We start from the raw sequence: 23,186 nt of genomic DNA, 5'->3' as shown, positions 1-23,186 counted from the left end.
GTCACAGCCGAATGAAAGAAAAAAATATATATGGCAGACTAGTTGTAGTCTGCCAAACCACGGTCGATTACTGTCGTGTGGCTGTCAGTAGGGCAATGCACCCTGCTGAACACAACTCGTTTTGTTGTGTTGAGCAAGGTGGGTGACAGCAACTGCTGCACTTGCTCAAGTGCGGTAGGCTGGGTTCGAACTGAACCAGCCTGCTTACCATGAGCAGGTAATCTGTCGAGCGCCATTACTTGCTAGTGCATTACTTGTGATCGCAGCAGGACACAATCTCTCTATGAACTGTCATGGCCTAGATTTATAATACACGCATGCACACACACACACACACACACACACACACACATATATATATATATATATATATATATATATATATATATATATATATATATATATATATATATGTGTGTGTGTGTGTGTGTGTGTGTGTGTGTGTGTGTGTGTGTAATATGTACGAAAAGGACGTATGTGTATGTAATTGTTGATTTATATATGTATATATATATATATGAAAGAAAGATTGATGCCTTGCATGCATATGTGCATTATTTCATGCATGATGTGGTATATTAGATCGCAATAGTTATACGCTTGGGAATGTGATGAGAAAATAATATTCTTTACTGTCTTGATGTGGATTTATATCACTTACTAGAACTTTGCAAAACCACATGATGTATTATATGCAATTATTGTTTTGCACTAAATTCTACTTGTTTCCTATTTAACCATGGTCCCAAACATGAAAGCATATTCTTGGAAACATGTGTTTGATAATTTCTATAGTATGGACATTTGCATGGTTAATGAATGTGCAAAAACTCAAAGTGGGTTTGGTAGATCCTTGTTAGTGCCACATTAGCACTTGAAATATGTTTATGGGTCATACCAATACCTTGTTGTGATGGTGTACTGAGTATACCTGTGTAATCGCCCATGAGTTGGGTCTGTGGTCGAATTGGACCAGCGAGGCACTCTATATATGCCCAAATAGTATTGATTTATAAAGTGCATGAACAACAACAACGAAATTCTCATATTGGTTTATAAAGTGCATGAACATAAACATTAAATAATGTCTCGTCAGTTTCGTACCGGAGCTTGTTTTCAGACCTCGTTGGTGTTCCGACACCATGAGTACATTGGATGGGTGATCATAATATACCATAAATAATGAAATAACTACCATACTAGTGTAGTCGGTATTCTTGCCACGATGATAGACAATATTTTGTACCCTGATGTGGTACATGGGTTCTCAAAACCCTGGTTGCCCAGTAAGGCAGGTACAACAATGTCATAAACAATAAATTTGTATGGTTGATGTCCATCTAGTTCCAGTACTACCTTGAAGAGGGTAGATGATATAAATTTTGTGAGTTGTTAAAATATACAACATTCTTTATCATATTATGAGCGGCAATGTCTCGATGTTCCTTTGCCCACAAGAGTTAGGGGACTGGGACTACCAAACTTGAATCCTAGGTGGGTAGGTCCTATAACTTCTACAGAAGTCAGATGCATTTTGAAATTTTAGCTTTTAGAAGAGTTCGCTCGGTCATTATACCGCCCTTTTAGGAATCTGATTCAGATAGTCATTCAAGTTATTAAAACGCTTTAGCATAATAAACTCCCAAATTATCTCATTTGTCTCAACGTAGTCGAACTGTGCGTACCCGCAAGGGGTTAACTATGAAACTTAACAGTTAAATGTTCAGCTTTACATGTTTTCATGCAATTGACTTTACATATTGAATTACGTGAATACACCGTGAATAGTATTGTGATATGCTTTGAGGTATGTTTTCAACATTTAATTTCTTATGATGTTTGTTTTTTGAATTACATGAATGAGCTATGATATGCCTTGAAAATGCCATTTTTGAAATCCAGCTTTTAAATCACCATAATGTATGCTCTTGTATGTCTGGTACATTGTTTGCATGCTTTGGGACAAGTTTTCCTACTTAGACTAGTGTAGTATGACTGACATTTGCCAAAAATCTACAGGTCAGAAACGATAACGCAGGAGCTGTTGTGGGATGCCGTGATTCACAATCTCTGGAGATCCTGGCCAATGATTAATTAATTGAGTTACATTTGAATACATTCATTGTAATGACTCCTTTAAATTTGACTGTCATAAACGTCTGATTTTCATTTATTTTATTCGATGTTTTATTTGGATGGTATTACCTGTAACTCGCCCAAGATATTCACCATTCTTTTTAAAACTATTTTCATTGTGCTTACTATATATAAAAAAATTTGCCAAAAAATTGAGTGAAAATTTAGGGCATTACAACGAGTCACACAAGAACGAGTGATTGGGTTTTAAAAGCATGGTGAAAACCACACATTCATTTGTTTCGCACTATCGAAGTTGGCCAACAGAACTTGAGGCAAGGAATCGATGGGTCCCTTTTTAGGTGAACAGGACAAAGGTGTCTGATGGCTTTGTTCCAAACACCTTCATAATTATCAAGCTTTGCAACATATAGACTTTTTCAGAATCTGATTCTGAATGTGGCACCTGATTTTATACTGTTTCAAAAAACTTCTTTGCAATCTGCTAATTTCATTCTGATGTTAGAATGAATTCATAGTATCAATAATGAAGTATAACCTTGATGGTTGATTGTGTGACTGTTATAGATCTTCGAGACTATGCAAAAATTGAAGATATTGGACCACCCAAAAAAGTGATCAATGCATTTGGGCCAGAAGTTATTGGGGAAAATGCTGAAGGAAAGGTATTGAGGAAGTAACTGAACATTCTAGTAGGAAATATTCAGTATGAGTTGGAGCCACCCCATGTCCTGATTACTGCAACTGCTGCTGGCAACCGGCTTTATTTGTTTGGTTTAACTGGATGTGGTAATTATACAAACCTAATTTATGATGATCTTTAAAGAGACTAATGGTTTTTATAGTTTTGTTAAATTCACCTTCTTTTTCTGCAGGTCTCCAATGGAGATATCCAACTCATTTCGAGTTGTTTACAACCAACTCGTAAATAGAATCAAAAGCTTGGACTCTACAGGAGGGAACTTGTAGGAAGCTTCAACTGTGGAAGAGGTTGTCGTTCCTTGGAAGCTTGATATACATGTGGATCTGCGGACCATTATGTACTATATAAATATTTATATGTAATGTACACATTTTCACTATTTCTTGAGCATTATGTATTTCTTATATTGAACTCCAATTGAGGAGACTTTTGGAATAGCTATGAACAGAATTTTGTTTAGTTTTTTTGTGTATAGCTTGTCACTAGTGTACGAATTTGTTTAATTAAGAAAGGGGACGTAACCCCAGCATTACCCTAGAATCCTTTAAGGATATCGATCACCTAAGGCTATGGACGAAACGGGGACCATCAAACTCTGGTGAGTTGTTTTCCTTCTCTTTCTTCTTCTTGGTTTCTTGGAAATTAGTGATCAAAATGGTGTTGTCTTGCGATTCCATCTTGGGAGAACTGAGGATTTTCTGTTTTCCCTCATTTTCGATGATCAATTCCTTTTGTTTTCGTGTTGTATCAAGAGGGACTAAATTTCTTAGTTCTGATTCTGGTGAAAAAAGGATCATTTGACACTTCCAGGAGGTATTTGACAAAGATATATTCACTCCAGATGACACCATGAGATGATGAAATTCACATCCATCCTTTTATGGAGGCTGTAAAAGTGCAAGTGGATGGCGCTCCAGGAAATCAAATAGATAGGAAGCTGGTTCCAAATTGCATAAATTTCTTGTAATCTCATTTTTGCATAGAATGGAAAACAGTTCTACAGTACATGAATTTGTTCTGTTTGATTTTTTTCTTCTCAATGGCCATGCAACAATGATTTTTAACAGTGTTACAAAATGAGTACACGATACTCACGATTCTGAGATCCGGGTTTTTATTGCTCCTCTGGTTTTTCTGATAATCTCGACTGTCCAAGTTGTGGTTGTTGAGGCCTTACATCAGCCTGGTCCACAAACTCGGAACTGGCGATGGTTTTGCACCAGCAGCGAGTATGCAGAAATAAGTAGTTGAAAAAGAAACCCTTCCCAAAGAATGCCAAATATCTTTTTGCAAGATGTATCAAAATAGTTTCAAAATGTATAGAAAAACTGACACAACCCACTGGTCGCAGAGCAGTTGTTGATTGGCATAACCCACGCAAGGCATGTTGTATCAGATAAAACCCATGCTAAAAAAGTTCGGTTGAAAGCAGCCTTACATTTTCAACTTTGTGTACATATCTTGCTTGCTTGTGAGAAAAACTATAATATCCTACAAATTTGCTATTATTTGCTCTTCAATACAATTGATTAGGATCACAATTTGCCTTAATCTCAAAAAATGGAACCCAATACCATGACTTCCTAACAATGACCACTGCAGGTAGACTGAACTAACTTGAAGTCATTCCTTTAAGCAATTGATTCCACGTCAATACATCATTAAGTTGCATTCCATGTCAATATAAGCCATCATTCTACAGGAACTCACATTCAATAAAACAAAGTTAAAGAAAACAATTTATGATTATACTCCAAACATCATCACCACCAACACTGTAATTTGAAAAATATCACAACAATATAACAGACGACAGAACTCCTTTTTGTAAACATTCACATCTCTCCTTGAATGCATGTATGAGGATTGTTGCAACAGACAAGTCTTTTACACTTAAAAATATGTTAATCATCTACTTCACCAGTTATCAACTACAGAGTTAGAGACATAACATCTTCTGTTAATCATCTAACTTGAAGTCATTCCTTTAAGCAATTGATTCCACGTCAATACATCATTAAGTTGCATTCCATGTCAATATAAGCCATCATTCTACAGGAACTCACATTCAATAAAACAAAGTAAAAGAAAACAATTTATGATTATACTCCAAACATCATCACCACCAACACTGTAATTTGAAAAATATCACAACAATATAACAGACGACAGAACTCCTTTTTGTAAACATTCACATCTCTCCTTGAATGCATATATGAGGATTGTTGCAACAGACAAGTCTTTTACACTTAAAAATATGTTAATCATCTACTTCACCAGTTATCAACTACAGAGTTAGAGACATAACATCTTCTGTGTACATGACCAGTTATCAAAATATTAGTGGCATCATCCTGTCAAGGTATCTCGCATATAACAAAATGAAATAAGAATCTACATATTGTGGTCCAAATTCATGACGCAATGCTTGCTTGTGTTGGGTGTAAAACAACCGCATCAAACATCAGTACATAACCAACACTCTCAAGTTTGTGTGCATGCACACATACACATAAAAAAAATAACGGCCTTAAAATATAAAGCACAACAATCCAGAAGTTGACAACTGTCCTAGATATAGCCTTTTGACACTATGAAGTATAAGCATACACTGTCGAATTTTCCATATTTCTACAACCATGCAAGAAACTGCTTTGAATTCCTTAGAACTCTCAACTTGGGATCTGAATTAGTGAAGATTCTTATAGCAGCTCGTCGTTGGTTTATGCAAGAAGATGCATCAGCATCACCAACCATCCTATTTTGCCGGCAGGCACTAACTACATATAGCTTGTTCCCAACAAACAACCGCTTCAAAGATGCAGAAGCAAGTGCCTCAGGTTCTCTGTGCCCCCTTTTGCCAAAGCAATCACAGGGATCTGCAAAGGCAGTAGAAAGATAAGAAAAAAAAAAGTCAGTAACCAGTCCCAAAAAACTGCAAAAGAAATATGAACTAGAGATTAACATTGATGTTGTCTTTTCCTAACAAAGGTAGCAAAAAGTAACTCATTTTTTATAAGAGAGCATGCTAAGAATGGGAAATAGTAGCAGCACATCAGAAGATAACGATAGAATCTCAGAATAACATGCCACAATGGTCACTGCCCTCACCAAACAAAGGTAAGGCAGAAGACGAAGGAATCCAGGAAGGAAAACGATCAAAACCTCAACCCAAACTAGAAATCCAACTATATAAACCAAGTCCAAAGTTCATAACAAATAAAACACGCCAAATCATCTAGTGACAACAAAAGAAACTTTTCAAACAAACTAAGAAACCATGATATCCCACTTTCTCACAAAATCCCCTTTCTGATTTCAAGAGTGTCCATTTTACGTTTCAGATCAAATACCAAAAAATCAAAATCAAGGAAAAGAATCAAATGGGGTTGCAACGAACACCCAAATCATCCAGTGACAAAGAAGAAACCAAATACACAAAATCTCTGCAAGCAAACTAAGAAACTATTCAACCCCACTGTTAATTTCCCTTCTGGAAATCAACAATCCGACTCACATGTTACCAAAAAAATATTCTACGTATGAGCCCCATCGAGCCACGACCAGCATCTTCCTTCCTACTACCCGCGAATCGGTCAGCCCATAGGGAGGAAGATGATGGCCGTGACTCGATGGGGCTTTGTAGGCCTTGTATGGAGCTCGATTCTTCCGGAAATCGTAACATCTTCAGAACACCACCAAAAGGGAAAAGCGCAGATAGAGGGGAAAGGGCACACTCACTGCTCCGCGCGACGCTCCGCGCGACGCTCCGCGCGACGCTCCGGCGATGGGTGAGTCCTCCAGCGGTTAGAGGGAGATCGAACTGGACTGCGAAGGAGATCGCGATAGGGAGTAGCAGGCAGAGATCGAGCGAGCGAGGGAGAGGAAGAAGGCAGGGCGAGCGCGAGCGCGAGCGCGAGCACGAGCACGAGCACGAGCACGAGGACGATTGTTTTTGGTAAAAACCTCATCAAAAATACGATTTTTTGTTTTGTTTTGCACTGGCCGTCCATCAATGCGCGATGGACGGTCAGCGCGTTTGACCACAGAGTACCTATGGATTTCGCAGCTACCAATTACTCTAGATAGAGAGAGAGACTAATGCTTAGACAACATTTTTTGTTAGATCTTGTTAGCTCCTTTAGGTCTTGTTAGCTCCTTTAAAAATCATAGTTTTGAGTATTTTTTCTCACGTTTAATACTGTAGATGTGATATATAGGTTTTGTTTAGTGAGAACCGGCTTTTGGATCGCCTGAATCTGACATGTATACAAGTTTTTTTAATGATCTAAAATTAATGGCTATGAAAGTACCGATTTTTCTTAACTCATAAAAATGTATTTTTTAATCAAAAAGTGTGATTGAAGAGTGGAATCTCACTAAATCGAGAATGCTAAACACATTGAACGGTTCAGATCTATCATAAAAAACTTAAAATCGTATGGGGTAAAATGAGACCTAATATGTTCAGTTTAGTTCTCTCTCTCTCTCTCTCTCTCTCTCTCTCTCTCTATATATATATATATATATATATATATATATATATATATATATATCATAAAAAACTTAAAATCGTATGGGGGTAAAATGAGACCTAATATGTTCAGTTTAGTTCTCTCTCTCTCTCTCTATCTATATATATAGAGAGAGAGAGGTAGGTGCTAAATGAGTTTTTCAAGCTTTTTCCATCTTATTTTTTAATTCTAACAGTACAGATATGATCTATGTACTTAATTTTATAGCGATCAACTTTTGAATTGTTCAATTCCGACACATAGGTGAGTTTTTATAAGGTTGAAAAAAAATCAATGGTTTAAAATCTTTGTAAATTTTCGAGACTCCAAATATCATTTTTTTTCATCAAAAACACATAATGTAGGTGTGGATTCCTCGTAAATCTCAACCATGCCTGACACATTTATGGGGTCAAAATTGTGAAAAAAAGCAAAAAGAACAAAAAAACCCATTTAGCATATATGGGTAGGTGCTAAGTGATGTGTTAAATGGGTTTTTTAGGTTTTTTTTTATTTTTAGAATTTGACTATACAGACGTGATCTATGTGTGTGATTTTATAAGGATCGAATCTTGAAGTGTTCGATTCTGACACATGGGTGGGTTTTTATAAGGTTCAAACAATCAACCTTCAAGATCTTTGTAAATTTTTTAAGCTCCAATTATCATTTTTTTTTCATTGAAAACACATGATCCAAGTGTGGATTCCTCATAAATCGACCATGTCCAACACATTTATGGCGTCTAAATTGCAAAAAAAACACCGAAAGAACAAAAAAACCCATTTAGCACCTACCCATTACTCTCTATATATAAAGAGTAGAGCGTAGGTGTTTAATATATATTTTTTAGGGTTTTTTTGTTTTATTTTAAAATTTTGATTGTACTGATATGATATATGTACTTGATTTTATAGGGATCATCTATTGAAGTGTTCAATTTTGACACATGGGTGGGTTTTTTGTAAGGTTTGAAAAATCAACGACCCAAAAACTTTATAAAATTTTGAGGCTAAAAATATCATTTTTAATCGAAAACACATGATCCAGGTGTGGATTCCTCGTAAATTGATCATGCCCAACACATTTATGAAGTTAAAACTGTAAAAAAAATACTGAAATAACAGAATAACCCATTAAGCACCTACTTTCTTCCGTACCTATCACCAGGTTTTGAAAGGGTTGTTTCTATTTTTCTAAAACCGAGCCATACAAATATGTGCGTAAGTGCATGATCACTTTCAAGCATGACTAAAATGCAGAATGCTCAACGGCACTATTTTTGCAAAAAGACTTTTAGTGGTGACAAAAGTCATCGCTAAAGGTCTAGGACCTTTAACAACGACTTTATCACCGCTAAAAGTCTCATCGGGGACCTTTAGCAGTGACAAGTCACTACTAATAGTGTTATCTGATGCAAACTCGCATTGATGGACAATCAACGCAAGTTCGTTCCGGTCATGTTCTAAAGTGATCACGCAGGTAGGTTTTTATAAGATTTAAAAATTGAGAGTTTATCATTTTAAAAATTATTCAATGCTTAAAAATTATGTTTTTATCAAAAAAATGATGAGTGTCATTTCCTACTAAATCGATCATGCCAAGTTCATATGTATATCATATTTAGGAAAAACATTCTCAAAACACTTATTTACAAGAAGCTCATAAAGTGATAGACAACTACTACCTTTCTTATATATAAAAAAGGATCAACGTCTTATTTTTTATCAAAACTATCATGCCTAACACATCTATATGGTCAAATTTATAAAAATAACTCATAAACACCTATTTACTGGTAGTAGATTGGCGATAAGCTAAAAAAGTGATGGTCATCTAACACTTTTCTTTATATATATATATATATATATATATATATATATATATATATATAGAGAGAGAGAGAGAGAGAGAGAGAGCACAAAACCATGTAAAGTAGATTGAGGATGATTTATGTTGAATTACAACACTACATGAATGCATATTGCTTGGTAAAAAGATTATTGGAGAGTTTCCTCCTACATGAAGATGCCCCTAAATAAATAAAAAAAGAGGGCATTGTTGTCACGGGCCTAATTTTTTCAATGGGCCAGCGCGACGCGACAGTCCCTCCTCAGCGCCGCAAGCCTACTTGTCAGCTTGTAATCAGAGTGCAAGAGAGAATTGAGGGGGAGAAATTGCAATCACAAGAAGCAATCACAACGAGGGTGAACAAAAGAAAGCTCAACGCATTTACTTAATTCACAATTTTGCCCGTAGGCTATTACAGTTCAAGTATACGGGCTGCCCCTTCAGGGTATTGATTCACCTGAACCGGGCAGTTTACATCAGACTCGACAAAAGCAAAACAGACTCTAAGCGCAACTGTACAATATAAGTCGCAAGGGAACATGCTCTCCCCTTCAAATCATGCACCGTCATCAGCGTCATCTGTTTCATGGTAAGCTCTGACTTCAGCCGAGTAACGTCTGTTCATTCGGAATGCAGACTCTCATGTTGGTTCTGTTGTTTCTTCTCATAGCACCAAGTATTTATTTGCCTCCCCCAAGTAGTTGACCTTGTGGCAAAAGATCTGACTGAGGTGCTTTTCGGCCCATTGTGCTGCCGGAGCCCTCTGCATGATGGGAGCGCGCTATGGCACACTGCGTTATGGGTCTCTATCATCCTGATGAAACTGCTTGATGTTGCACATGTGAAACACCGGGTGCACCTTGAAGTCTGGGGGCAACTCCAGCTTGTATGCCAGTTTGTCCACCTTCTTTGTGATGGTGAAGGGTCCTTCATACTTTCTGAGCAGTCTGCGGTGTCACCCGCGGAAGATGCATGTATGACCGGGATATAGCTTCACCAACACTTGGTACCCAACTTTGAACCCCATGGGTCGACGATGCTTGTCCGCCCACTTCTTGATTATCTTTGTCGCCTTGTGTAAGAATGTCTTTGCCAACTCATTCTGCTCGTGTTAGTTGAGAATAAACATATAGGTGAATGATGATCTTCCCTTTTCTTGTGCGGCAAGAGTGTGCGGGGTTAGTGATTGTTGTCATGTGGCTATCTCAAACGGGTTGTGGCCTAAAGACTCGCTTTTCTGCAAATTGTAACAAAACTGTGTCACATAAAGGAGCTTCACCCAATTTTTTCTTATTGACACTAACAAAGTGCCTAAGATACTGCTCAAGTATCCCATTGATGCGCTTTGTCTGCCCATTTGTCTGCGGATGAAAGCTTGTTGAAAACAGCAAATCAAAGTCAAGTAGCCGAAATACTTCACGCCAGAACTTGCCCATGAAGCGAGCATCGCGATCACTCACAATGTTCTTTGGTATGCCCCAACGCTTCACCACATGTTTTACGAACAACTCTGTAATCTTCTCTGCAAGGCACTCCTTGGAAGTTGGGATGAAGGTGACATACTTTGATAAACGACCCACCATAACCAAAATAGAACTGATGCCCTCTACTTTTGGCAGACTAACAATAAAGTTCATGAAGATGTTATCCCAAGGACGTTCTAGAATTGGTAGAGGCTCATGAAGACCGGCAACCTTCTGGTTTGTCCTCTTATCTTGTTGGCAGATGAGGCATGTCCGCACATACCCCTCAATATTGTCTCTTATCTGCGGCCAATAGTAGACACGCTCAATGAGTGTTAAGGTCCGCTCCTGACCATGATGGTCGACCCATAGTGTATCATGTCACTCTTTAAGTAGTTCTCAACGAAGGCTTCCCCACCACGACACGAATATGTGTCCCCCTTTTGTTACGAGGAGGCCATCCTATAGCCAAAGTTGTTGAGTCTTCCCTACCTGCGCCAGAGAAACAATGTGTTGTGCAGTCAGATCCTGCTGCGTACCTTCGCGGATGCGGCTCAGCAATGTGTCCTCCAAGTGCACTTCAAAAGACTCCGCGCACGCATCCATACGCAGCACACCATGCCCCACAACGTGGCCAAGGAAGCTGATCTGCTCCTGTACGAAGCGACACTTCTCTCGTTTGACATATAGGTTATTCTCCTTCAGCACCTGAAACTCAGTTCGTAAGTGTCCGACATGTTCCTCTATGTTGTTGTTGTTGTAGATCACGATATCATACAGGTAGACTACCACAAACTTGTCTAAGTAAGGGTAGAAGATCTGGTTCATTAAAGTTGTGAACGTGGCTGGAGCATTTGTCCACCCAAATGACATTAATAGGAATTCGTAAGCACCATAGAGGGTGACGCAAGTTGTCTTCGGCTCATCACCTTCAGCAATTCTTACCTGCCAGGAACCCGATCGCAGATCTAGCTTGAAAAAGATATAGGCACTGCCTAACTGATTGAACAAGTCCGCTATCAGTGGCAATGGGTACTTGTTCTTCACCATGACCTTGTTTAAAGCATGATAATCCACATATAACCATTTGGAGCCATCACGTTTCATCTGAAAAATGACTCGGCCACCAAATGGGGCTTTTGATGGATGAATAATGCCTGCGTCCAACATCTTGTCTAGCTGCCTGTGTATCTCCTTCAACTCAGCTGACCCCATACAGTATGAAACCATTGTGAGAGACTTTGCTCCGGAGGTCAACTCATTTTTGTGGTCGACCTCACGTCTTGGTGGAAGACGATTCGACAATTCTAGAGGCATTTTCCCCCAAAACTTTTCCAATAATGGGGGTAGGGTCGACGACACTGCTGCTTCTACCTTTCCTTCTTCTGCGCGCACTACAACTAAAAATGTTTGCTCCCCATGCTTGACATCTTTCTTCAGTTGCATTGCTGATAACACCGAAGACTTACCTTTTTGCGTAAGGCACTGTACTGTGTGGGACAGGTCTGACCCCATGATCGTCAACGTATTAAACTTTGCCAGTATCATAACATTTTGGCTTCGCAGAAACTCCATACCCAAAATCACCTTGAAATCATCCAGGGGCACTACAAAGAAGTTGACTTTGCCGACCCAACTCCCCACTTGAGTAACCACATCTCCTACTTCACCAAGGATGGGCTTGGCCTTAGAGTTTACTATCTTGATGGTCCTCTACTTTCACCAAGGCTTTAAGCTCAACCGTTCTGCCTCTTCCCACAAGACAAAGTTGTTTGTGGTCCCGGAGTCTATTATTGCTGAAGTAGACTTTCTATTCATAATGACCTCCAAGTACATACGTTTCTTACTAACCTGCATGTTCTTAGCCGCACAACTTCTAGCCGCGTTAATTGATCTCATGGCCCCCATCCTTAGTTGCATCGCTTTAGTGTCACTGCATTTAGTATCGTTGCATTCTTCCTGTGTAACATTAGTTTGCCCGTCGTCCTTTACGAGGCGCTTTGGGCACTGATTGACGATATGTCATCGCTACAGAACCAACATGTCACAACCGTACCTTTGTTGTTGTTGTTGTTATGCTTTGTGAAGTTCTGTTTTTTTTCAGATTGATGGCGTGACAGTGCCTCACCTTTATAATTACACTGGTTATCCTTCTTGCCTCCGTGGTCAGGCTTCTTCTCAACTTTGATTGATGGGGTGAAAGACTTACGTTGAGTGTCAACTAAGCGCTCAGCCTCCACGTATGCATCTTTCAAAATACGGGGCTCGCTCATTTCTACTTCGGACTGTGCCCATGGTTGAAGTCTCATAATGAACCAGTTGAGCATATCGTCTTTTGACATGTTAGGTATCTCCGGCATAAACTGGAACGTTCTAACATAGTCATGCAATGAATCAAAGTGTTTGAGCTCACGAACCATCCGGTACGCCTACCTCTGCGCATTTTTTGGCATAAAATAATTATGCAACTCCATTTTGAAGTCATCAAAAGTGTCTATCACACATTGACCCCTCTCCATGTCGCTGCGCTTCCGCCTCCACCAAGCGATAACATTTCCATCAAGTAAGGCCGCTGCAACCTTAATCCTTAGATCTTCAAGGATCACACTCTGGATATCCAAGTAGTCTTCTACTTGGAACAAGAAGTTCTCAATGACCCTGTTATCACGAGAACCATTGAATTTCGCAGGTCTTGGCACATTAATCCTTGATGGCCTCTCACCATTTCCGCCATTTAGGGTCACCATCCACTGCAACGTACAGTTCTTCAACTGAAGCTCCTCTACTTCAGTCTGCAAGTCAGTAACTGCAGTCGTCAACGAAGTGACCTGCCCCATTAATAAGTTTATCTGCTCTTGCAGGCTTGCCACCATATCATTCAGTCCACTGAATGATTCACATGCATGTGAAATCGCTTCCTTATGCGAAGTCACATATTCTAACAGCTTGTTAACAGTTGCAACCAATTCTTTTTAGTCCTGAGGTGAACCCATCTCCTTAGCTTCAATAACTGCCTTGCTTTTGGTGTTGCACAAGTTTTGATAAGGCACCCGATGTCTTGCTCACAAATCGCAGCCTGTCGATGTGTCTGTCGACACCGACTCCGAAGTCTCTTCCCTAACACGAGAATGAGCTCTGATACCACTTGTCACAGGCCTATTTTCTTCAATGGGCCAGCGCGGCACAATGGTCTCTCCTCATCGCCGAAAACCTACTTGTCAGCTCGCTTGCCGGTTGCAGAAGCTTGTAATTAGAGTGCAAGAGAACAAGGGAGAATTGATGAAGAAAAATTGCAATCACAATAAGCAATTACAACGAGGATGAACAAAAGAAAGCTTAATGCATTTACTTCATTCACAATTTTGCCCGTAGGCTATTACAGTTCAAGTATACGGGCTACCTCTTTGGGATATTGATTCACTTGAATCGACAAACTCTGAACACAATTGTATAATGTAAGTGGCAAGGAAACAATTGTATTGCTCGTTAGCAATATAACTGCCAAGCCGCACTGGGGAGATGGAAGGAGTCTAAAGCCCGGTAGCATAGACACACGTACACCTGGTGGGTGAGGCTATGTTGACCGTGGAAAGGGAGCGTTTGAGCCCTGCCTCTGCCCCCCGAAAGGGCCACGCGCACCGCTATCTGAGGCGTAGGCGTTCCTCAGCAAAGTCTCCCATGATCCCCAGCTCTCTACCTCTTCGTCTCCTCTTCTCCTCTATCTCTCTCTCTCTCTGCCCTCGCCCATGCTAACGACGACGACGACAACGACGGCTCTTTCCTCCTCCACGCTCTAATCGAGTCGCTTTCTCTCTCTCTCTCTCTCTGTCCTTCCTTCCCTTTCCTTCTTACATAGTATTGGGAAACCTTACCACCAAATGAGGGCGATGACTAAACCCTCGCAATCGTAGTCGCAAAGGAGAGGGAACATCGCTTTTCTCTCTTCCCCACATTTCTTCCTTGGTCCCAATCCTCTCTCTCTCTCTCTCTCTGTCGGTCGAAGTTTTAGTGCATAGGGCGGAGCGTGGGGGTGGGGGTAAGGACATGGAAGGAGGGTCGGGCCATTACAACCCTCGCAGTGTCGAGGAGGTCTTTAAGGATTTCAGGGGTCGACGTACCGGAATGATTAAGGCTCTTACCACCGGTATTGTGTGTGTGTGTGTGTATGTGTGTGTGGTGTCTTCTTAACAACTGATCGGTCGTTCTTTGTGCAGAGGTCGACAAGTTTTACCAGCAGTGTGATCCAGGTGAACCTTTCTTGTTCCGTCCAATGATTCTTAGCCTTTTGGTTTCTCCTGCTATCTTCGTCCCCTTTTCCCTAGTTTAACGCCTCTTTGTTCTTGCTCGCTTTTGAGGCTGGCTTACGATAGTTTGATCTGAAGTTTACCCTATGTCTGTGTGGTTGATGATGCTTTTTCTCCTTCTCTTGCAGAGAAAGAGAACCTGTGCCTCTATGGATTCCCGAACGAGTCTTGGGAAGTCAATCTCCCCGCAGAGGAGGTTCCTCCCGAACTCCCTGAACCAGCTCTCGGAATCAACTTTGCTAGGGACGGTATGCAAGAGAAGGATTGGTTGTCTCTCGTGGCCGTTCACAGTGATGCTTGGCTGCTTGCTGTTGCTTTCTACTTTGGCGCACGCTTCGGCTTTGACAAGAACGATAGGTGAACTTCTTTAGGTTACTCTGCATGTTATATTTGAAAGCGCGTTACTTCTCTTCTTCATCAGTAGGATGTGCGACTCTATCCATTTTATGATAATTATTCCTCTTCGCTATTATCAGTTATATCACTTATTCATGTGTGTGGTTCCTTTCACTTGTATTTCCATGTGCTATATCATCTAATATGAAGTCATAGATGGTCATCGAGAGATTGGATGCATCTTAGCAATTGTTCCTCTGTATGTTACGTTTCGGTTTTCTTTCTTGGATATGACTTCAGGAGCTTCCGTGTTACCGATTCAGGATGCCCTTCAGGTCTGCAATCTTGTTATATCTATTGTCTCTTACCTTTGCAGAGCTGAAGCATAAACTGTCCCTATAAGTACCGGTGGATGAATTGGATATTTCTTTGACTTAGTAAGATAATGGTCTGCTGATATGCTTATTTTTTGTCTGTTTACAACTTCTGCTACAAGACATTCAACTGACTTTGCGAAGCAGGGGAGTGATGTAAGATATAAAAAGAGTGACCCTAACTCTGACTTGCTATGTCGAGGAAGTTGTTTTGAAGTTATGTTTTCTTATATGAGTGTGAAAACCAACAATGTTTGTTTCTTTCCCTGTGCTTCCTAACATTTTCAATAAAACCGTCCAGTAGAAGTATTTTAACAGTGTTTTCGGTGATATTAGGGAATGCTATTGGAATTGTTCCTTTTTTATCCAATGCCAAGAACCTACAATTCACACTCTCCGTCAGTATTTCTCAGAATGTAAACACCTGGTTTAATCATCTATAGGACAAGCAACCCTCTCACTCTCTGAAACTGAAACCCTAACCCCATCATGGTTGTGTGCCATTCTGCTTATATGAGGAAGAAGAGAGGGATGTTCTAAAAGTGGCAATGGAGGAAGAGTGCTGCTTTTCTTTGGAGTCAGTCATCTCACCTCTCCTCCATCTTAGTGACCTTTGGAAAGTTATTCTGGTAACCATCAATTGGGCAGTCATATGTGCAAGTGGGTTATGGGAAGAAATGAAAGAGGTTGAAGGGCAGCACCTTGGACAAAGAGAGCAAAAAGTTGGAGAAAGAGTAAAGAGCAAAAAACAAGTAAAAATAGATTATATGAATGACATGGACAGGGTTCTGGACTTATCTATGTAGCTTTGGATTTAGAATGACTTGTTTGTCTTTTGTTTTCCCAAGTGATCGATGAGTCTTTGGGTTAAGGGCCTGGTGACCTTGGTCATACTGACAGCTTTAGCTTACTCGGCTTGCAGTCACTTGAATGTACATTTTCAGACATTGTTTGCTAAATTAGATTGGCTGCTACTAGATGATACGTTTAGTCAGCAAATCAGGCTGGGTGTAGCTAGTCAACTATGTAGTCAAAAGTGCTAGGCGGTGCCTAGTTGGTGGACCCCTAAAAAGACTAGGCGGGACTAGGCTGACTAGTCAATACCTTAATTAATATATATATATATATATATATATATATATGCAAATGAATTGCTAAAATAACAAACATGTATGCAACATAAAATCAATCAACAATAATGGACCAAAAAAACACGTAGAACATTACAAAAGCTGCCTAAATATTAAAAACAATTGAATAAGCAAGGCAAACAGCTATCAACAAATGCCAAATAATTTAAAAATAATCTAAATTCTTAAAACAAAGTGCTAAAACTAACGACAAACATGTATCCAACATAAAATTAATCAACACCAAATGCACAAAGCATAAGATATTGCTATCGTCAAGCATAGTAAACATGTTATATTACAAAACCTGCCCAAATATTATTAAGACAAACAGCCTCTTCAACACACAATTTAGAGGGGAAAAAGTTGATAATACTAACAGCCTGCCCAAATCTTATATATACACACATAACTAATATATATATATATATATATATATATATATATATATATATATATATATATATATATAATGAGTAATACTAAAGTCACCCAGTTAAAAAAGTTCATAAAAATACACAATTTAGAGGAAAAAAATCAAAGAAACATGTACATATTACATGAATACTAATAAGTAATAACAGTTCAACACCCAATCACAAAATTAGCTGCAACAAAAAATAGAGACAGAGCAATTACAACAATTACAGAACTTATAGCAACAAAAAATAATCAGCAATAACAAAATCTGATTAATCACCACTTTTCAATACAACCTTGCATATCAACCTTTTCAGCAAATCAGAAAATTGATTGAAGAAGGGGGAGGCATAGAAGAAGAAGAAGAAGAAGAAGAAGAAGAAGAGGCGGAGCCGTGGAGGAAGGGAGAGAGAGAGAGAGAGAGAGAGAGAGAGAGAGAGAGAGAGAGAGAGAGAGAGAGAGAGAGAGAGAGAGAGAGAGAGAGAGAGATGGTTAATAACCCCCCCGGTTATCGTAAAAAAAACATAACTTCCATCGCGCCTAGGCGAGGATAGATTAAGCGCTGACCTGGCATCTAGTCGTGAAAATCGGTGCCCCTTGTTGGGGTAAATTAGGAATCAAACAGATTCCTAGTTTTTCTTTCGACTAGCCCAACTAGGTGCCTAGTCAACGCCTTTGACTACATGGCTAGTCAATGACTTGGTCAAGCCTTAGTAGACTTGAGAGAGAGAGAGAGAGAGAGAGAGAGAGAGAGAGAGAGAGAGAGAGAGAGAGAGAGAGAGAGAGAGAGATGACATTGTCTTATTGTCACAGTCTATCTAATATTTTGTTTCCCCCCTCCCCCCTTAAGCTTTTTCTTTTGGGATTGACAATGTGGGGATATTTGCCTTTGCAGTTCTAAACCAGCAACCTTTGGCTAAGATGGAACTAAGTTTATGTTGTTTTTGTCTTTGAAATAATAGATTTTTAGATTCAAATCCATGGTCTTTAGCTAAGATGAAACTGTTTGCTTTTCTTACATATAGAATTTAAAATGTTCTCTAATCTTTTTTTTTTAACTTAAAAGGTTTTTATTTGGTTAGCCTTGCTTTGTGATTCAGTGTGATAATGACATGTGCAAACATATTATCTTTATTGTATTATGTGAATACTTGTGTCAGAGGAAAGATAGGAAACACCTTGTGTACATGTCAACCTAAATATAAGTATTTATCCTTTTTCTATTCACTTGCCCTTTCCCTAGAGAGCATGCAAGGAACAAAGTTGTATCTTTTGTGATTTTCTCCTTAAAAATGGAGCTACAACTTCTTGTTATCGTAGGCGTTGCATGCTTATGCAAATAATTTAATTCCGCTTCTAATACATGAATTTTTTCTGTGCTTTTCCTTGACATTTTTTTTTTCATTTAGCCATGCTTTAACCTTGAGCGTCTTGTCTTGTAACTTTTTTGGTTCCCTGAGTATGAAGTTCCAATGTTTCCCTGTTATTTGACACCCTTTTTTTTGTTCCTGTGTTTGTTAAGCTTTTCATCATTTTGTTGCACATGGTAAAATCGTACCATTCAGAATAGCTTGGATGTTTTTATTGGTTGGTGCAATATGCAAGCAAGTTGTCTCTTCTATTCTTGCTATGCATTTTCTGGACTTTGTCTTCTATTTCATTAATATTTTTTCTGGTACATGATTATTTTATGTTTGAAAAGTTAATCCTTTTTTGAGTGGCATGATGGTTTTACTAGAGGACTTTTTCTGTGCAAGGTAGGAGTCTCTATATAACCCACTTATAGAATCATGAAATTTTCTTCAGGCCATCACTGGAGTTCTTGCCCAGTACCAAGTATCTTTGTTTCCTATTCCACTCTCATGCTATCTTTGAGTTATGTTTAATATTATGCTTATTACATACCATGACACAACAAAACTAATAGAACAAGTGTTTTAAAACTCGCCGAGTCAACTCGTTGACTCGGCTGACTCGGCCCTCCAGCGAGTCAACCCGGCAAGGCAAACTCGGTTTGCCAAAACTCGGGCTTGACTCGAGCTTGACTCGGCCTGACTCGGGCGAGTTCTGGGATGTTTGAAATTTGTTTTTTTAGTTTAAAATGGTAATGATATATTTACATATATGCAGTCTACTGTTTACTGTCTGTACAATCTAGTTGAAAAATCATAGATGCAAGTTGTATCTAAGCAATCTGACCTCATATATGTGTTCAACTTCAACATGGTTTATTTGCTAGGAATCACACCTTTATCATATTTTTTTATGTAAAAATATGTTTTTTTGAGTCATGAAATTTTGGCATATTGTAGGCCATTGATTTGTGAAGCCCTTGAGAAACTTGCTTACATGTTGACAAACTATTTGAAAAAAAAATTGTGTTCTAATAGATTGTATGTACAATTGACTGTTTAAAAACATACATTGAAAAACTTACTCTATTGGCAAAACCAGGAGATTTTTGTATGCATTTGCTTTTGTCAAATAAAAAATGGTCTATTTTGCAGTTTCAGACCTTGTTTACCTCAAAATTGGGATTGATATGAAAAATCAGATAAACTGTTGAAATGGAGAACCAGGTCTTGAGTAAGGCTAAAAGAGTCTAGTACTTTCTGCAAGCTGATGAAATGGTTTGGCAGTCGGGACTTAAACTAGCAAAATTAATGAATTTTTGCTTGTCGTGACCAACTGTTCTACATCTAATAAACTTTTGATCTTTAAACTCCCAGATTTCTGTGGCACATGACAAATTGACTGTCAAAGTGCTTGTATAGATATCAAATTCAATTATTCAAGCAAACCTCTATAGCTCTTTGCAGTTGTTTTTATATTCTTACAGACATTTGGAGACTATGTTTACTCAAAAACATGGTTTCAGACAAATTATATATTGTTTTTCTTTTAAAATCAAAAGTTAACAAAACCCGGTCCGAGTCACCGAGTTGACCCGCCGAGTCACGAGTCAATAAAGAACGAGTCAAGTTCCGAGTCACGGGTTTTAAAACCTTGAATAGAACTACTTTTAAAGGAAGAGATTCTTAATTGAATATATGAGATTCATGCACCTAAGATTTGAATTTTCAAATTACAGTAGCTGTCACAGACCTATTTCCTTCAATGGGCCATCGCGGCGCGACGAACCTTCCTTACCGCCGCAAGCCTACTTGTCAGCTCGCTTGCCAGTCGCGGAAGCTTGTAATCAGAGTGCATGAGAGCAAGAGAGAATAAATGAAGAAGAATTACAATCACAAGAAGCAATCATAACGAGGGCGAACAAAAGAAAGCTCAACACATTTAATTCATTCACAATTTTGCCTAAGGACTATTACAGTTCAAGCATACGGGCTGCCCCTTCGGGGCATTGATTCACCTGAATCGGGCAACTTACATCAGACTCAATAAAAGCAAAACAAACTCTAAGCACAACTTTACAATGTAAGTCGCAAAGGAACATGCTCCCCCCTTCAAATCATGCGCCGTCCTCGGCGCCATCTGTTTCATGGTAAGCTCTGACTTCAGTCGGGTAGCGGCTGTTCATTCGGAATGTAGGCTCTCACGTTGGTTTCACTATTTCCTCCTACTGCACTAGATATTTCTTTGCTTCCCCTAAGTAGTTGACCTTGTGACGAAGGATCTTACTGAGGCGCTTCTCGGCCCGTTGTGCTGCCGGGGCCCTCTGCATGATGGAAGCTCATTGTGGCACGTCGCGTTCTCGATCTCCATCGTCTGGATGAAACTGCTTCAGGTTGCACATGTGGAACACTGGGTGCACCTTGAAGTCTCGGGGCAACTCCAGCTTATACGCCATCTTGCCCACCTTCTTTGTGATGGTGAAGGGTCCTTCATACTTTCTGAGCAGTTCGCGGTGCCGTCCGCGGAAGATGCCTGTGCGTCCAGGATATAACTTCACCAACACTTGGTCCCCAACTTGGAACCCAGCGGGCCGACGATGCTTGTCCGCCCACTTCTTCATTCTCTTTGCTGCCTTGTGTAAGAATGCCTTTGCCAACTCATTCTGCTCGTGCCAGTCGCGAACAAACTGATAGGCGAAGGATGACCTTCCCTTTTCTTGTGCGGCAAGAGTGTGTGGGGTTAGTGGCTGTTGCCCCGTGGCTATCTCAAACGGGTTGTGGCCTGAAGACTCGCTCTTCTGCAGATTGTAACAAAACTGTGTCACGTCAAGGCGGTTCACCCAATTTTTCTGATTGGCACTAACAAAGTGCCTAAGGTACTGCTCAAGTATCCCGTTGATGCGCTCTGTCTGCCCATCCGTCTGCGGATGAAAGCTTATTGAAAACATCAAATTAGAGCCAAGTAGCCGAAATACTTCATGCCAGAACTTGCCCATGAAATGAGCATCGCGATTACTCACAATGCTCTTTGGTATGCCCCAGTGCTTCACCATATGCTTTACGAACAACTCTGCAGTCTTCTCTGTAGGACACTCCTTAGAAGCTGGGATGAAGGTGACATACTTTGAGAAATGATCCACCACAACCAAAATAGAACTGAGACCCTCTACCTTTGGCAGACTAACAATGAAGTCCATGGAGCTGCTATCCCAAGGACGTTCTAGAATTGACAGAGGCTCAAGGAGACCGACAACCTTCTGGTTTGTCTCCTTATCTTGCTGGTGATGAGGCATGCCCGCACGTACCCCTCAACGTCGTCTCTCATCTACGACCAATAGTAGCCGCGCACAAGTAGTGCTAAGGTCCGCTCCTGACTAGGATGACCAGCCCATAGTGTATCATGGCACTTCTTAAGCAGTTCTCGGTGGAGGCTTCCCCACCGCGGCACGAAGATGCATATCCCTTTTGTCACGAGAAGGCCATCCTGTAGCCAAAATCGTCGAGTCTTCCTTGCTTGCGCCAGAGAAACAAGATGTTGTGCTGTCGGATCTTCCTGTGTCCCTTCGCGTATGCGGCTCAATAATGTGCCCTCCAAATGCACTTCAGAAGGCTCCACGTGTGCAACTGCCAGTTTAGCCCTGCGGCTCAGGGCATCCGCAACAACATTGGTCTTTCCAACCTTGTACTCTAAGGCAAAGTCGAACTCAGCCAAAAACATCTGCCACTGAGCTTGTTTAGGCGCCAACTTCTTCTGTGTCTTATAGTAGCTCATGACCATATTGTCCGTCTTGACGACGAACTTGACACCCAGAAGGTAGTGCCGCCAGGTCCTGAGGCAATACACGATGACGATCATCCCACGTTCATGCACCGTGTAACGCCTCTCTGCATCTTTCAGCTTCCGACTCTCATATGTAATTGGATGACCCTCCTGCATAATAACTCCGCCAATGGCAAAGTCTGAGGCGTCTGTGTGGACCTCAAAGGGTTTTGAGTGATCAGACAGTTGCAACACTGACTCCCTCACTAAAGCTTTCTTCAAGCCATCAAAGGCATCTTGGCACGCTCTTGTTTAGAGCCATACCCGATTCTTCTTTAACAAATCTATGAGGGGCGCAACAATGTGGGAATAACCTTCGATGAAACGTCGATAATAATTTGCCAAACCAAAGAATGACCACAATTCTGACACTTTGTTTGGTGGAACCAATTTCTGGATGACCCTTATCTTCTGTTCATCCATACGTAGCACACCACGCCCCATAACGTGGCCAAGGAAGCTGATCTTCTCCTGCCCGAAGAGACACTTCTCTCGTTTGACACAGAGGTCATTCTCCTTCAGCACCTGAAACACTGTTCGCAAGTGCTCGACATGTTCCTTTATGTTGTTGCTATAGATCACGATATCATCCAGGTAGATTACCACGAACTTGTCTAAGTAAGGGTAGATCTGGTTCATTAAAGTCATAAACGTGGCTGGAGCATTTGTCAACCCGAATGATATTACTAAGAATTTGTAAGCACCATAGCGAGTGACACAAGTTGTCTTCGGTTCATCACATTCAGCAATCTTCACCTGCTAGTAACCCGATCGCAGATCTAACTTGGAAAAGATACAGGCATTGCCTAACTGATCGAACAAGT

The 23,186-nt window shown here is 40.1% G+C and overlaps 1 protein-coding gene and 1 long non-coding RNA gene across 2 annotated transcripts in view; one reads left to right on the top strand and one right to left on the bottom strand.

The window, feature by feature from the left end:
• Positions 1 to 5,129: 5,129 nt before the first annotated feature.
• On the bottom strand, positions 5,130 to 6,697 carry LOC149847610 (uncharacterized). The gene is made up of 2 exons (XR_016430633.1): positions 6,542 to 6,697; positions 5,130 to 5,679 (listed from the first exon to the last, which is right to left on the bottom strand). It is a non-coding gene; the product is annotated as an uncharacterized LOC149847610 (long non-coding RNA).
• A 7,886-nt stretch (positions 6,698 to 14,583) lies between these two features.
• Positions 14,584 to 23,186, top strand: part of LOC149847609 (PHD finger protein ALFIN-LIKE 3-like) — a 29,149-nt gene continuing 20,546 nt past the window's right edge. Inside the window, exons 1-3 of the mRNA XM_089997123.1 lie at positions 14,584 to 14,770; positions 14,841 to 14,873; positions 15,059 to 15,287. Of these exons, the coding sequence (XP_089853249.1) occupies positions 14,671 to 14,770; positions 14,841 to 14,873; positions 15,059 to 15,287 (362 nt within the window). The 5' untranslated portion in view covers positions 14,584 to 14,670. The remainder of the gene's footprint in view (positions 14,771 to 14,840; positions 14,874 to 15,058; positions 15,288 to 23,186) is intronic.

The sequence above is a fragment of the Nuphar pumila genome, chromosome 2, assembly GCF_984573655.1.
Source record: "Nuphar pumila chromosome 2, dmNupPumi1.hap1.1, whole genome shotgun sequence".
Classification (NCBI taxonomy): Eukaryota; Viridiplantae; Streptophyta; class Magnoliopsida; order Nymphaeales; family Nymphaeaceae; genus Nuphar; species Nuphar pumila.
Note: the sequence above shows the minus strand (reverse complement) of the source record. Positions and strands in the feature narration are given on the sequence as shown.